This window comes from Miniopterus schreibersii, assembly GCF_964146895.1.
Source record: "Miniopterus schreibersii genome assembly, chromosome: 8".
Taxonomy (NCBI): domain Eukaryota; kingdom Metazoa; phylum Chordata; class Mammalia; order Chiroptera; family Miniopteridae; genus Miniopterus; species Miniopterus schreibersii.
The window spans coordinates 67,388,472-67,403,104 of record NC_138109.1 but is presented as its reverse complement, the minus strand read 5'-3'; the positions used below and the strand labels follow the sequence as shown (position 1 = coordinate 67,403,104).

The following is a 14,633-nucleotide window of genomic DNA, read 5'->3' as shown; positions in this document are numbered from 1 at the left end:
TAACTTCTTTGGTTAATCTCTTCCCACCCTCCATCCCCTTCCCTCTTTCCTCTGAAATATGATCGTCTGCTGCATGTGTCAGTGTCTCTGGATCTATTTAGTTCATCAGATTCTTTTGTTCATTAACTTCTAAAGAAGACCCTTCAATTTTTCCTGTAGTGCTGGTCTGGTGGTGAACTCCTTTAGCTTTTTCTTATCTGTGAAGCTCTTTATCTGACCTTCAGTTCTCAATGATAGCTTTGCTGGGTAGAACAATCTTGGTTGTAGTTCCATGTTTTTCATCACTTTGAATATTTCTTGCCGCTCCCTTCTGGCCTGCAAGGTTTCTTTTGAGAAATCAGCTGACAGTCATATGGGTGCTCCCTTGTAGGTAACTGCTTTTCTCTTGTTGCTTTTAAGATTCTCTCTTTGTCTTTAACCTTTGGCATTTTAATTATGATGTGTCTTGCTGTGGGCCTCTTTGGGTTCCTCTTGTTTGGGACCCTCTGTGCTTCCTGGACTTGTAAGTCTATTTCTCTCCCCAGGTAGGGGAAGTTTTCTGTATTTTTTCAAATAGGTTTTCAATTTCTTGGTCTCTTTCTTCCCCTTTTGGCATCCCCAATAAGACAAATGTTGGGCCTCTTGAAGTTGTCCCAGAGGCTCCTTATACTATCTTCATATTTCTGGATTCTTTTTTCTTTTTGCTCTTCTGGTTGGGTGTTTTTTGTTTCCTCATGTTCCAAATTGCTGATTTGATTCTCAGCATCCTCTACTCTACTGTTGATTCCCTGTAAATTATTCTTCATTTCAGTTCATGTAGCCTTCTTTTCAAATTGGTACTTTATTATGTTATCGATTTTCTCAGTTATTTCCCTAATAGTCTGCTTAAACATCCTTATAAACAAAATTCTGAACTCTGTATCTGTTAGCTTGCTTGGATCTATTTCATTTAGTTCCTCTTCTAGAGATTTCTTCTTTTCTTTGTGACATGTTTCTTTGCCTCCACAGGTGTTTGTTTCTATGTATTAGGAAGAGCTGCTATGTCTCCTAGAATGTGTAGAGTGGTTTTGTGTAGTAGGTGTCCTGTAGGGTCCAGTGGCTCAGCCTCCCCAGTCACCTGAGCTGGGCCTTCTAGGTGCTCCCCTGTGTGGGCTGTGTGCACTGTCCTGTTGTAGTTGAGCCTTGGTTGCTGTTGGTGTCACTGGGAGGAATTGACCCCCAGGCCAATTAGCTGTGAGGACGAGTTGCAGCTATAGACAAAGAGCTGCTGTGCTGGAGACACCCCTATGGATCAGGATTTACTTCAGTGGAGCTTTGATGTTCATCAAGTGTGCCCCTTGAGTGTGTCACTCGTGGATGTGGTAGAGTTGTAAGCCAGCTTGGTCTAGTCTGACCACCAGGTGCACTGTCTCTGGGGTCTCCCGGGAGGTGCAGAGTCAGCCTGTGCCAGTGCCTTGCCCAGGGCCGCCACCCAGCATGAGCTACACAGCAAACCGTAGTTGGCTGCTACTTGTGCTGGGCTTGGATGTGTCCAGGAGAGGCCAAGCTATGGACCAACGCAGGCTGCCACTAGTGCCAGGCCTGGGGCCACTTATAAATTTGTATGGGGCATGCTGGTGCCAGCTGCTTCTTGTTTGAGAGATTTTAGGAAAGTCCTGAGCATGAGGCCTGAGAGGCCACGTGCATAGAAAAGCCACTGGCAATGGCTTGGATGAGCTGCAGGTGGGGAGGGGCGGGGCCTCCGGGAATCACGGGGCGGGGCCAAAGGTGTGGGTCAGGTGCTGGCGACTCAAATATGGCACCTGCCTGCCGGCTGTGTGCGGGGAGGACTCGCCAAAGAGGCAATGGCCTCTGCCGGCTCTTCTGCCTGGGAGGAAGCTGCTCCTCCAGCTCTCGCCCCAATTTCAGGCAGGTTAGTTCCCCCCCGAGTGTCCCAGGTCCTTTCAGGCCGCTGCCCGGCGCTGGGCTCAGAGGGAGCGTCCGAGTGAGTCCGTGCCGGGCCCTTTAGGAGGAGCTGCTGGGGCTCCCTCGGCCTCCGCGACCCTCAGCCACAGTCCCCGCTGGTTTCACCGCCCGAAGCTGTGGGGACGTCTCTTCCTGGCCCTGGAGCCCTGGGCTGGGGGCCTGCCATGGGGCTGGGACCCCTCGCTCCTCCGGGAAACCTCGGCTGCTGAGATTCCCTCCCGGGTTTCCCCATGGCACCGGGTGTGGGCCCGCGGCCGCCTCTCAGAGATTCAGCCCTGATCCGCCGGCGTCTCTGCACCTCCTACTGTTCTCAGTGCTTCTTCAACTCCCTGCTTGTAGGGCTTCTGTTCAGCCAGATTTTGGGAGGCTCTGAATGATGGTGGTTCTGTATTTTAGTTGTAATTTTGATGTGGTTGCGGGAGGCGGCGGGGACCGCGGTTACCTACGCCACCATCTTGTTTCTCCAGAGTCATTTGTTTTTAAGAAGGGAGAAAACGTGTAGACACCACTTCTTTTACAAAGCAGATATTAGAAACCCGTTGGAGCCCAGGAGCTTTCCATCCGCATGCTCCGGACAGCTGGCCATGAGCTGTAGCTCGCAGCTGGCCCTCCGAGAGCTGAGGGGGCCGCCTGCGTCCCACCCCTCGGGCAGAAGGCAGGGACCCAGGGCAGTGCAGGAAGGGGCCAGGCTGGTCGGACGGGGAAAGGGAGTTGTTGCCAGTGCAGAGCCTGGAGGTTGCTATGGGGGATGAGCCTGGGAGGGGGAGGTTGGCGCCCAGTTCCCTTGGCCCTCTGGGCAGCCACCAACAGCAAGTGCCTCTCCAGCACAGCGCCTGCTGGCTGGCCCAGGTTGGGTTGCCATTGTTCTTGCTGGTTTCCCCAGCAATGACCAGGAGAGTTTGGCAAGGTGGGTGTTTGTTCCTAAGCAATTCTTTGCCTGCACTGACCCCTGAAATCTGTGATTCATTTGGAAACCTCCAGCGCTCTAGCGTCCTCGGTCTGTAGGAATATAATTTCTCTATGGCATTGGAGGCATTGTGAGGATGCACGACCATTTGTCCAGTGCTTTGGAACTGAAAGGTGTATAATACGGGGGCTGAGTTTCATGACTGTTACAGTGCAGGGAGCAGAAGAGGTGCTCAGAAATGTCCTTGGCAGAGACTGGCATTCCGGGTGCCTGTGCTGGGAGCGAGGGCTTGTCACTAACTTTGCCCAGTGCACCATGGATTTACTTGCATGCCGTTTTCTCTTGCCTTTCTCCCCAGTCGAGCCTTGCCACACATAGGAGGAAGCAGGGAGCTTAGAGAACATCTTTAGCAGAAAAGGGTCCCCTAGAGGTGCTGGCTATTAGAAGAGTGTGCTAAATGGGTAGATTTTAGATGCTGTGGGAAAAGGCACTAGCGTGGGGGAAACACTTCGCTCTTAATAACAAATCTCTGAGTAAGGGTAATAGCACCTACATTTAATAATGTGAAACTTAGTCTTAGGTCAAGGATCACAGAGCCTGGGGTTTGGAGCCAGGCAGCTTGCCCCAGGCCCCATGACCTTCCCGTTGTACCACACTGCAGCCCGCCTGCATGCCAGCTCAGGCTTGTTGGGGTGTAGACGTCCCCGCATTGGGTCTGAGAAATGCTCCTGTGCTGGTGGCTCTTTTTGACCTGGTCCAGGGAAGAGGTGGGTCTGTGACACCTAAGCTGTTCAGGTGAGACCAGAGGCCCAGCTCTGTGCCCTTGGGGAATGTCAGGTCAGCCGCTGTTGGCCGGTCCCAGGTAGCCATGGGCATGGCCTTGGTGTTTCTCCTGTGGCCATTGTCTCAGTCACCTGTCAGTACCCTTTCTCCAGTAGTCATGGTCTGAGCTGCAGGAGACACCTTCCGCTCTCTACCTCTTCCCAGAAGTGCATACTCTCCGGGGCCTCTTGCAGGTGTCAGTGAGGGCAGCCTTAACATAGTCAGGTGTGCCTCACTGAGGTTCAGGGGACTCGTAATGGCTCACAGTGCCTCTCAGGCTGAGTCACCTGGATTTTTTATTGTCGCCCTTTTCCTGGGACTGCTGTGAACTAGAACTGTGGTAGAAGCCATGAGGGCCTCAGAGATTCAGATGCTGTCTGAATCTGAGAGTCATGTAGTAAATAGGTTAATGTGCTGTCAAAGGTGGTCATTGCCTTGCTAGCATCTCCTACTCCCTGGTTCCCCAGGCAAGTTGATGCCATTTTCCATGTGCTGGGCACTGGCATGAGGTTCCATCATCTTATATTTAGTTGGCAGATTGTGGTGCATGGGCCAAATCTAGCCTGCAGCTGCGTGCTGACTCCTGCCTGACCCCTGCCCCTTTCTGTAGAAACAACTTTTCTGGGAAAAGGGCAAGTAAAAAGTGGGTAGAGAAGTTATTGTTTAGTGGGGACAGAGTTTCAGCTTGGGAAGATGACAAAGTTCTGGAGATGGGTGGTGGTGATGGTGCACCACAGTGTAAATGTACTTAAAAAGGGACATCTGTAATACTTTCAACAATAAAGATAAGTTAAAAAAATAAAAATAAAAATAGTTAAAACAGTAAATTTTGTTATAAACATTTGACCACAGTTAAAACTTAAAAGAAAAGGAGAGTAGAAGCTCAATCTACGTAAGTCACTCTGAAGTGGAGGGACTAGCATTTTACTGAGCCCCACACGTGCTAGGAATTTATAGAACTTTGTAAACCTAGTGACAAGGAGTGGGCATGGTGAGTGATTTTATAGCAAAATAGAGACTCAGAGCTGAAGTGATTTTCTTGATCGCATGGGAAGCGGGAGGTCCATTGTTGACCTGAGGTCTTTCTGAACGTATTTTGCCATAGGTATCCAGGTCTAAAGGAGCGCTGGAAAAATTGGGGCAAAACAGTTTGGGTTTTGGTTTTTGCCCAGAGGACTTTTTAAAATGGTACAAAATTACTTAAAATATTTGTTTTGTTGCTTTTATGTCTCTTTCTGGGGTCCTCACCCTTCTTGAACGGAGGAGCAGTCATTGCCAGCAGAGCACGGCCTCCTGGGGAGAGGGGTGCCCAGTGGAAATCTCCACTTGCTAACTTTGATGCCTTGATAAGGATCTGGAGATTCTGTTTTGCTGTGGCTGCCCCAAAAATGATCACTCATGAGCTGCCTGAGTGTTAGCCGGATGTGCTGCGGGGTGTGGTCCCATCATGACAGCCCATATTCACTGCACACCCATGGTGCATCCGGCCAAGATAAGCAAGCTCCTCACTAATCGCCGCCAGTCCACTCCTTCCACCCAGCACGGCCTAGGCCCATGTGCAGGCCTGGAGCTGCTTCGCCTCCCTGGGGCTGTCCCTGGAGCCTGGCTATAACTCCTGTCAACGTTCTCATTCTGATTTTGTCTTTTCTTTTTTTCCCTTATTTTTGCCCTTCTTGACTTCAAACTTGAATAGACAGCTTTTTGTTCCTGCAAGTGGAATCTCTCACTCTTCCTCTCCCAGTCGTCAGCATTCCTGTTGTGTTGTTCTCAGGCTTGAGAGACGTCATAGTACTCGGGGGGTTTTCCAACCAGCGGCCCTCTCTGGTGACCGCGATCTAACCTCTGGTTAAGGAGCCACACAGGTAGCTGAGGGGAGGCGGGGATACCTGTGCCAGCCTCTGGGCTACCCAGACAGTATCACCATCCTCCGTGCTTTTAAACTTTGACCATGCCTGGTTTGTCCATCATGAGCTAACTTGAATTCTTTTATTTTGTGTAAAATAGGCCCTTTGAAGTACAATGATTTTGTAGGCAGCACCGGACTGGGGGGAAAAAATCAACATTGAAAATGATACTATGTGGGGAACCAGTAGCTTCTTTAATTTTTTTTTTTTAATTTTTTTAAATCTTATTTTTAAACCTTTATTGTTCAGCAGGTCAACCAGAGAGGAAGAATGAGAGTCTTGTTTCTCAGGTTTCTGTTAAGTTCTTTCTTAGGTACAGAGTTCATGCTGGTCCTTGTGCTTAAAAAAAACAAACCAAAGACCACAAAAGAACATGTTTTTAATAAAAGTAATACAGTTTATACTGTCCATACACAGAACATTTTAAAGAAAAAAATTAAAAGTGAGTTAATCCCTTCATGTAGACACAGTTTGTTAGCATGTTGGTATATGTTTTCATATACACATACACTTGTGTTTTGTTTTCAACAAAATGGAGATTTTGCTATTTCCTTGTGTCTCCCCTAATGTTGTACTGAAAACATTTAAGCATTTTCCCTTGCCATTAAACCAGGCTTCCAAGCATCACTTGGACGAGCCCTTGATTGTTGAAACCCTTCCCATTTTGGGGAATCTACTTGCAGTTTTGCACTGTTGTAAATAACATCCTGTAGTTAAGTCCTTTGGCCTCATCTGTGATTATTTCCTTGGGAGAGAATTCGAGAAGTAGTCTTATTGGATGAAAGGATATATGTATTTTTGCATTTTGTCTGTGTGGACACATTGCTTTCTAAGACAGCTTGTACTAAAAATTAGACACTCCGCCAGCAGAGAAAGAGAGTGTCCATTTTCTCTTTAGCATTTCATGTTTACAATCATCAGTAATTTGTGAAGTGAAAAGTAGTACTTTACTGGTCTCATAATTTTAAAATTGATTATTAGTGAGGTTCAGTACTTTCACTGTGTCTGTTGGCCACTGTTGCCTCTTTCAGTACTTTGTTCATGTCCTTTAGCAGTGAGTCAATGAAGTGTTAGCGTTTTTTTCTTGTAAATTTGGAAGAGCTCCTGCAATGTCAGGAACCCTTTGTCATAAGTGCAGGCATTTTCCCCATCAGCTCATTTGCCCCTTGGTTTCGTTGATTGTACGTATGACTTTGTGTGTTTATATGGGCACAAGCCTTTTATTTTCAGGTAGACAGATCCATGTTTATGTTTCTTTCACTTTTATGCTTATTACAAGTATTCAAGGTTCTTTTCTAAGTTTGGGGGGATAAAACTTTTGGTTGAACTCTGTAATCCCCCCGAAGCTTATTTTGGTGAAAAGTATGAGTGATAATCTATATTTGTTCCTCAAAGATGCCTTTCCCAGCTTAGCCTCTTGAAATACAGTTTCTTTCCTCGCTGACCTGTAACATAATCCTCGTATGTTCGAGCCCTTTTCTGGACTATCTATGGTTTTCCATTGTCATATGCTGTTTGGATTAAAGCAGCCTTGAGCCTTCCTCATTGTCCTTTTCCAGGATCCCTTTATACAGAGTTAAAAGTCACTTTGTGTAGGTTAAAAAAGAAAAATTCCCTCTGAGAATCAGTTCAGTGAAAAGACAGTGGGGCTTCAATTAAAAAAAAAAAGTGGCATGAGTAGGGATGCACTTCCCAAAATAAGACTTTGCACGGTTGTGAAAATTCCGTCAGGTATCTCGCCAAGTCTCCTATGCACCAGCTGAAGAATCCACAGGGCAGTAACTTGTCATAAAAGGGCTATTTTTGAGCTCCCAGACTCCAGCGGTGAAAGAACATGTGCTATTTCCAGTCCAGAGGCATCCTGGTTTTCAGATTCTGCCACTTCCTGGCTTACATGCATTTTATTAGGGTCATAGCTTCGTGTTCTGAAAACGGACTAGGGTCCAGTGCTGTTGGTCCAGGAGGGCTCATCTGCCCTTTCATATCTAGGTGGGAACCCCTGATCCTGGGGCGGGATACCCTGTATTTTCCCAACTGTGAGATGACCAGTAGTTTCCTAATCCTGGCTCCTGGGGCTCCAAAAAGGTTCTTTAGGGGTTTTATAATTTGTGAAGCATTTTATGCCTTATATTCACTAGATTTGAGTCAGCTGAGAGAGTGTTGCATTGCTTATTTTGTGTTTGGGTTCTCTCTCAGCTTTTATTTTTGTCCATCGCTGAAATGTTCACAAACTTCTGACCTAGACAGTCTCAGGCCTTGGAGTTCTACAATCACAGAGTTCTGTACCTTACCCAAATGTTGTCTCCACGCGTCAAATTCTGTGCTCCTATTGGATCCAGTGTTTTCTCTCCCCACCCTTCTTTTTTGTTTTGCTTCCCAGCTGCTTGGTGTTTGGACATGTTCATCCTTGTGCCCCGGTGCGGAGTTCCTCACTCATTCACCTTTGTACCACCAGGAGTAGTTCGTGATCTTGGGCTGTGTTCTTTCTGTCTCAGGCTGGGAACGTGGTGACAGGAGAGATGGTAGAAGAGCTGATTCTTTCCGGAGCAGACATAATCAAAGTGGGAGTTGGACCAGGTAAGACTTGCTGGGAGAACAGCAGAGGGTGTGTGTGTGAGAAGTGGGATCTGGGGCTTACGGGGATTGGAGGTCGCCCCGGGGCGCCATGAGTGACCCATCCACAAGTTTAGAGTACATTGCTTTTGGATCTCATTGAGCTTCCAGAAAGCTCCTCATTAGCAATGTCTTTGATTTGTTGTCTGATGCCCCCAAGGAACTTGTAAATGAGTGTGGATGTGTTTAGAATATGAGGTCCAGGTTTTAGAGCATAACTGGGGGAGAGGAAAATGCAGATTTCGTGATGGCCTGGTAGCTGTACCTTGAAGAGGAAAATGAAGGGTGAAGAATCTGTGGGATGGTTAATGGACATGGGTAACTCAAGCTCCTCTGAGTGTTTGAGGAACCCCAAACATTGCAAATAGGCATGCAACTGTGGGGCCCATCCAAGCCCCTGAGCTTCTAATGCACAGGGAGATCGTCAAGATGTTGCCACTCATCTAAGCCCATTTGTGACATACTCTGAGCCACAGGAGAGACAACTCTGGTTTTTACTGGGTCTCTATCATTGTTGAAAGTCCAAGGGGATAAGGCCCAGCTCTTGCTTATAGTGAGCTCCCGCTTGGGATGGGCTGCAATAGGCCAGGCTTGTAATAGGATAGAACAGGCTAGAAGTAGACCTGGAAGACTCTATTTTCCAAAGGTAGGGCACTCACCAGTTACCTGTTCCATCAGAAATACGCGCTGAGTGTCTCGTAGTTGCCGCTGTGCAGGGTGGGTGCTGTATGAGACATGAGGTGTGAGCAATCTTGGCTCTCGAGGGGCTGCTTTGGTGCAGTCTTAAGCGTTCAGCTATGCTCGGCTTTTTCATGCACGTCCTCTGTGTGTATACATGCTGTTTCCTCTGAAGAGTTATTGTCCTTCCACTGTCACTGTGTGACCCCAAAGCTGTCTGTTTAGAACAGACGTGACTGGTGAGAGTCAGAGGCTCCCTGTGAGCCTGATGTTTTGCAGCCTCTTCTTTAAATTGATTGGAGATTATATTGACATTTCACAAATTCTTTAGAGGAAAAACACTGAGTATTGTATATCTAAATGACAATTAAAAGTTCATTATTGAGTAACTCCCAGGAACTGGGAAAACACATTAAAAATGGATATCTCTGCCTCTATGATTGGCAGAAAATATGTAACCAGTTTCTCCTTTCAACCTGGGGGTTAATCAGGACCACTCCTATGATGATAGTGGGGAAGGGACCCGCCTCCAGAGAGGGATTCTCTGGACTCGATTCAGAGAGGACCCCAAGGGCTGCGGACTCACAGACCCTGTGCAGGTGCCATCCTCAGAGCAGACTTGGAAGCTAGAAATGAAGAGGGGAAAGCAGATCTCCATTTTCCAAAAATGTGTTACATTCCCAGGCTGCCAAAAGTCTGTGATTTAGGAGTTTTTTATCACTCTGATTGGGTAGAAGACTGTTTGGGGCCTCATCCAAAAAGTCCTGCTCTAACCCTAACCAAATTTAAATAATCTCATGTTAAGAATTTTAATATTTAAGAAACAGACCACTCCCATGCTGTCCTTTACCTGTGCAGAGCTCCAGGCCTCTGCAGCGGAGGCCCCTGCTTGCCTTGAGGATCTAGCAGTTGAGGGGAGAGAGGGAGAAAAGCCAGGTCTGACCCAGAACCAGAGGTTGTAAAGCTCTAACTGCCTCACACAGTGCATGTCTGGGACAGAGGGTGGGGAGGGACGCTTGTTGGCTCCAGGATTGAGAGAGGCACATGTTATAAGGATGAACATAAAGAGATGGATCCTGGCCTGCAGCAGGATGGATGCAGGAGAAGGGGGCCCCCCATCCTGTTTTCCTGGTCAAGCCAAGCTGAGGAGTACAGACATGGTTCTCTGTCTGACCCTGTTCCTAAGGACACCTGGGAGACATGTGGGAAACTGCAAAGCTGCTGGTGAGGTGGGGAGCAGGAGAGGAGGCAGGGGCTCTGAGCACCTCATTCCAGTCCTGGCGGGCAGTGGAGGAGTGCAGGTGCAGGCCCAGCTTTCACAGGGCTTCAGGGCGCTCCATCATTGACACCACAGCACGTTCACGGGGCACTGACTGAGTGGTGGAGCAGTGGAGACGGGTGTGGGTGGCTCACTCATTCCCCAGCTCACACATTCTCTCCGTGACTATTTATAGTGCCTTAGGTACGGGCTCTATTCTCAGCACTACAGGAATGAACACCCATGGAGCTCACCATCGGGCAGAGAGGAAACAGGGCCTTGGTGCTGACACAGATAATTATCTAAATTCCTCGTTTTGAAATGAGTGCTGTAACGAACAACTTCCCGAGGCAGTGGCATTTAAGGTGAAGCCTGAAAGATGAGAGAGGTTTGACAACACCCAGGGGTTGGAACAGGGGAGTGTTTGGACAGAGAGAACATCACGTACAGAGAATCCCAAAGGTGGGAAGAAACTCGCTGTGCAGGAGGAGTTTGAAAGGTCAGCACGGCTGGAGTGTGGTCAGCGGAGGGGAGAGCAGAAGGTGGGAGAGGATGATGGACATTCAGGAGGTTGATGTAGGTGCTCTCAGAGCAGGGTGCTCACTTGCTGGGAGGGAGGGCAGGTCTTGAGCAAGGAGACATGTGCTGGAGATGCTGGTGCTTCCAGCATGACTTGGCTTGGACCTAGCTGGGATCATGCAGAGGGTCAACCAGGGCTGGCCTTGACCCTGGGAAAGACAGAGGTCAAGAGGATGAAGGCACCCGGGTGGCTGGCATGGGTCCTGAAATGGAGGCTGACCTCAGAGTCCAGGCTGGATGGGTACCACGGACAGGGTTGGAGGTGGACTGTGAGATCATGAAGAGCAGCGGGCCAGGGCGTGTTGAGGACGGAGTTGGGTGGGTGAGGGTACAGGAAGGATTAGGGTTGGTGCCAAGCCCTCTGCCATTTAATTTCTACCACAGCCCCATGAGGCCAGTGTTGTTTTCATGTCGCAGGGGAGGCACTGAGGCATGGAGAAGTTAGTCATCTGATGGAAATGGAAGGTGAAGAGGGCTGGAGACTGAGGGAGGAATCTAAAGTTCCTTGAAGTGTAGTGTGGTTGTGGGAAAGGGAAGCAAGTGGGAAGGAATGGGGCTTTACTTGTGGAGTCACTGCTCGGCCACTAAGGGGTTGCTGATGTCACCGGAGAGAGTGATGGTGGCAGGTTATGGGTTGGAATATGTCCTAGACGTGAGCAGGTGACGGCCAAGAGGACCTGAAGGGCTGCATGGCCAGATGGTGTGGTTATACACAACTCCATAGAGATGCTGAGCAGCGCCTCCCCTCGCCCCTCTCCTATGCCATGGGAAGTTCACCCCCAGGAAATTGGGGCAGGGCTGTGTGACAGTGATGGAGGCTCATTTTATGCCCCATTCTACTCTTTCATTAACCATCTCTTTTTGGGGTTCACTTCTTCTTCCATCCAGGCTCTGTGTGCACCACCCGCACCAAGACAGGGGTGGGCTACCCCCAGCTGAGTGCTGTGATAGAGTGCGCCGACTCTGCCCATGGCCTGAAGGGGCACATCATCTCTGTAAGTCTCCACGTGGGGCTGGGGGACAAATTGGGGAGCAGGTCGGGATTTCAGGGCCCTGCTTCCTGGTCCTGAGGGAACCCTGCTTCCAGCTGCTGTTCACCCAGTGGCATCCTCTGGGCTTGGGAATGAGCGGGCACTGCGGGCATAGCAGACACAGGCCCTACCCACTCATTCTGCAGTGAGCGAGGTGGGCACATTAGTTAGTAAGAACGCTAGTCAGTAACAACTCAGAGTGGTACGTAGCATGATGGGCATGTGAGGAACTTTGGGAAAATGAGAGGGCCACCCAAACTGGGCCCTTAAACAAGAGACATATGTTGTCTCACAGTCCTGCAGGCCAGAGGTTCGAGATCAAGGTGTTGGTGGGGCCGTGAATGCTCCAGGGAAGGCTCTGCTCTAGGCCTCTCAAGCTTCTAATAGTCCCTTGGCTTGTGGCACCACAATTACTGTTTTCATATAGTGTCCTACCCATGTGCATGTCTGTCTTTGTGTCCAGATTCCTCCTTTTTGTAAGAACACCAGTCCTATTGGATTAGAGGCCCAGCCTCCTTCAGGATGACCTCATCTTACTGGTCACATCTGCATAGGATTGGATGCTGCCAGCTGCCACAGCGAGAGCAGATGCAGTGGCCTATCAGGGCAGAAGTTAGATTTTGCAGGTGGGGACAGGTACAGAAGGAGGTGAGGAGAGGCAGGTAGTGATCTGAGGACACCTTTCTGAAGCTCCTGGAAGAACAGTACCACAGCTCTCAGGCAATTGAATGAATATCAAGTTAAAATCCTCAGTTTTTTTTGTAATTCTCCACCTTATCAATGTGACCACAGTACAGAGTTACTATGTCTCTCCCCTTCTACATGGGATGCTCAGAACAGGAAGAGCATATCAGATATAATTGGACGGACTCAGATAGAACCATGGCTTCTCCTTATGTGGATGATACGTGTGTATTTTTGTTTTGTTTTGTTTTGTTTTACAAATTCTGAAGTAACACATTTTTAGTGGTTCTATAACCATGGACTTATATTGAATATAGTAAATTACATCTTCAGATCTTTTTAGTTGTACAATTGCTGAGTTGTGCTCCCACATTAAATACTAGGTTGTTTTTTTTAAATATGTTTTTTGTTGGTTTCAGAGAGAGGAAGGGAGAGGGAAAGAGAGAGAGAAACATCAATAATGAGAGAGAGTCATTGATCGGCTGCCTCCTGCACGCCCCCTACTGGGGATCCAGCCACAGCCCTGGGCATGTGCCCTGACCGGGAATCCAACCCTGGCTTCCTGGTTCATAGGTCCATGCTCAGCCACTGAGCCACACTTTGAATTACATATCCCTGTGGAATAGTGTCTTGTTGATTTTGGCTCAGCATTTCAGCCTGTGGCGGTTTGAGTTCTGGACCTGTTTTGAGGGTATGTGAATACTCTTTAAAAATCCCACATGCACATCCTCTCTGTTGAGCCTTACTACAGCGTGTGAGCTGCACCTGTTGCTCCCCCCTCCCCCCTCCCCGGGTCCTTCAGGCAACAACTGAAGCTAGGATCCAGGTCCTTAACTTGAGCTCCGGTGCAGATTTCCTGTGCTCCTTCTACTTCTCCACCCAGGCTTTTCATCCGCCCAGGCTTTTCATCCACCCAGGCTTTTCATCCACCCATCCCCATACAGTCCACAAGTCTTAACAGAGCATCTACTGTTGTGCTACAAACTGATAAATGACTGAAGGTTGATTGGAGGCAGAGATCTAAGGCCCTCCATTCAATACCCTTCCCTTTAGCTTTTGCCTCAGTGAACAGATTAACCCATTTATTGAGCAACTAGTGTGTAAGAGGCTGACATAAAGCTATTATCCTACATTTGCTGAGTGAGGTGATTGGCTGAGTGAGAACCCATCAGACTGTACCTTCTCCAATACGCCAGTAGTTTTGAGATGCTCACAGTAGCCTTGTCTCAGGCTGACTGCATGAGGATCACCAGGGAAGCCTTTTATAATTGACATTCTTAGACCCCATCCTAGTGAATTGAACTCTTCAGAGGTTGGCCCCCAAAAGCAGCATATGTCATCAGCCATAAGCCTCTGTTACCATCAAGAATCTTAATCAGAATTTAGAACCTATATCATACACCTTGAATGGGTACCATTTCCAAATCAGTGGAGGTCAAATTAATAATTTTACTATGCACATATTCTGAGATCCCATACTTGTGCCTTTCTAGGAATTTCATACCTGCTTAGTTGACGAGACCGGTTGTGGAAGGGGGTGGAGGCTCTGCTTGCACCACAGGTGACTGATTGGAAATCAGCTTGGGCTCTCTTTACACAGCACACCTCATGTATAGCTTATTTCAGCAATTCTGTAAGTGTGGTGCCCAGACCAGCAGCATCAATATCAACTGAGAACTTGTGAGAAAATTTTAGACCCTATCTAGACCTTAATCAGAAACTCAGAAGGTGAGGCCCAGGAGTCTGTTCTAACAAGTCCTCCAGGTAATCCTGATGTGCTGTCAAGACTGAGAACCTCCAGCTTCTACGGTTCTGGTCATTGTTCCAGAGTTAGGTCTCATCAGGTAGTGCCAGGAACAGCTCTGAATTTGTCAGCGAGGGACAATGACAGCTCAGGCAGTGGAACTGGTGCTACGAGGTTCTTTAACTTTCCATTAATGTGAGAGATTTCCTAGATGGGGTTAGAAGTTCAATTTTTAGCCAAAAGATCAAAGTTCGCAGACTTATGAGGGGTCTGTAGTCTTGACTTCAGGTCATTCCTTCTGACCAGCTGAGTGTCTTGGGAGCAGCTGTTGTCCTCACAGTCCCTTTGACTAAGGGAGTTTCACAAGTATTTTTCTCCCACTTGCCGGCAGTCCTAGACTTGCTGGAAACCCATCTGATGTTTGGGATCCTGCCACTTTATCCGTTGCCTTCCAGCTGTTTCATTTCAC

The 14,633-nt window shown here is 48.3% G+C and overlaps 1 protein-coding gene across 2 annotated transcripts in view; it reads left to right on the top strand.

The window, feature by feature from the left end:
• GMPR (guanosine monophosphate reductase) overlaps positions 1-14,633 on the top strand; it is a 42,120-nt gene that overhangs the window by 15,827 nt on the left and 11,660 nt on the right. For both annotated transcript variants that reach the window (XR_013999455.1, XM_081146186.1), the window contains exons 5-6: positions 8,073-8,154; positions 11,594-11,700. Coding sequence is in view for 1 of the 2 variants with exons in the window: in XM_081146186.1 (XP_081002312.1) it covers positions 8,073-8,154; positions 11,594-11,700 (189 nt within the window). In the remaining variant the exon portion in view is untranslated. The remainder of the gene's footprint in view (positions 1-8,072; positions 8,155-11,593; positions 11,701-14,633) is intronic.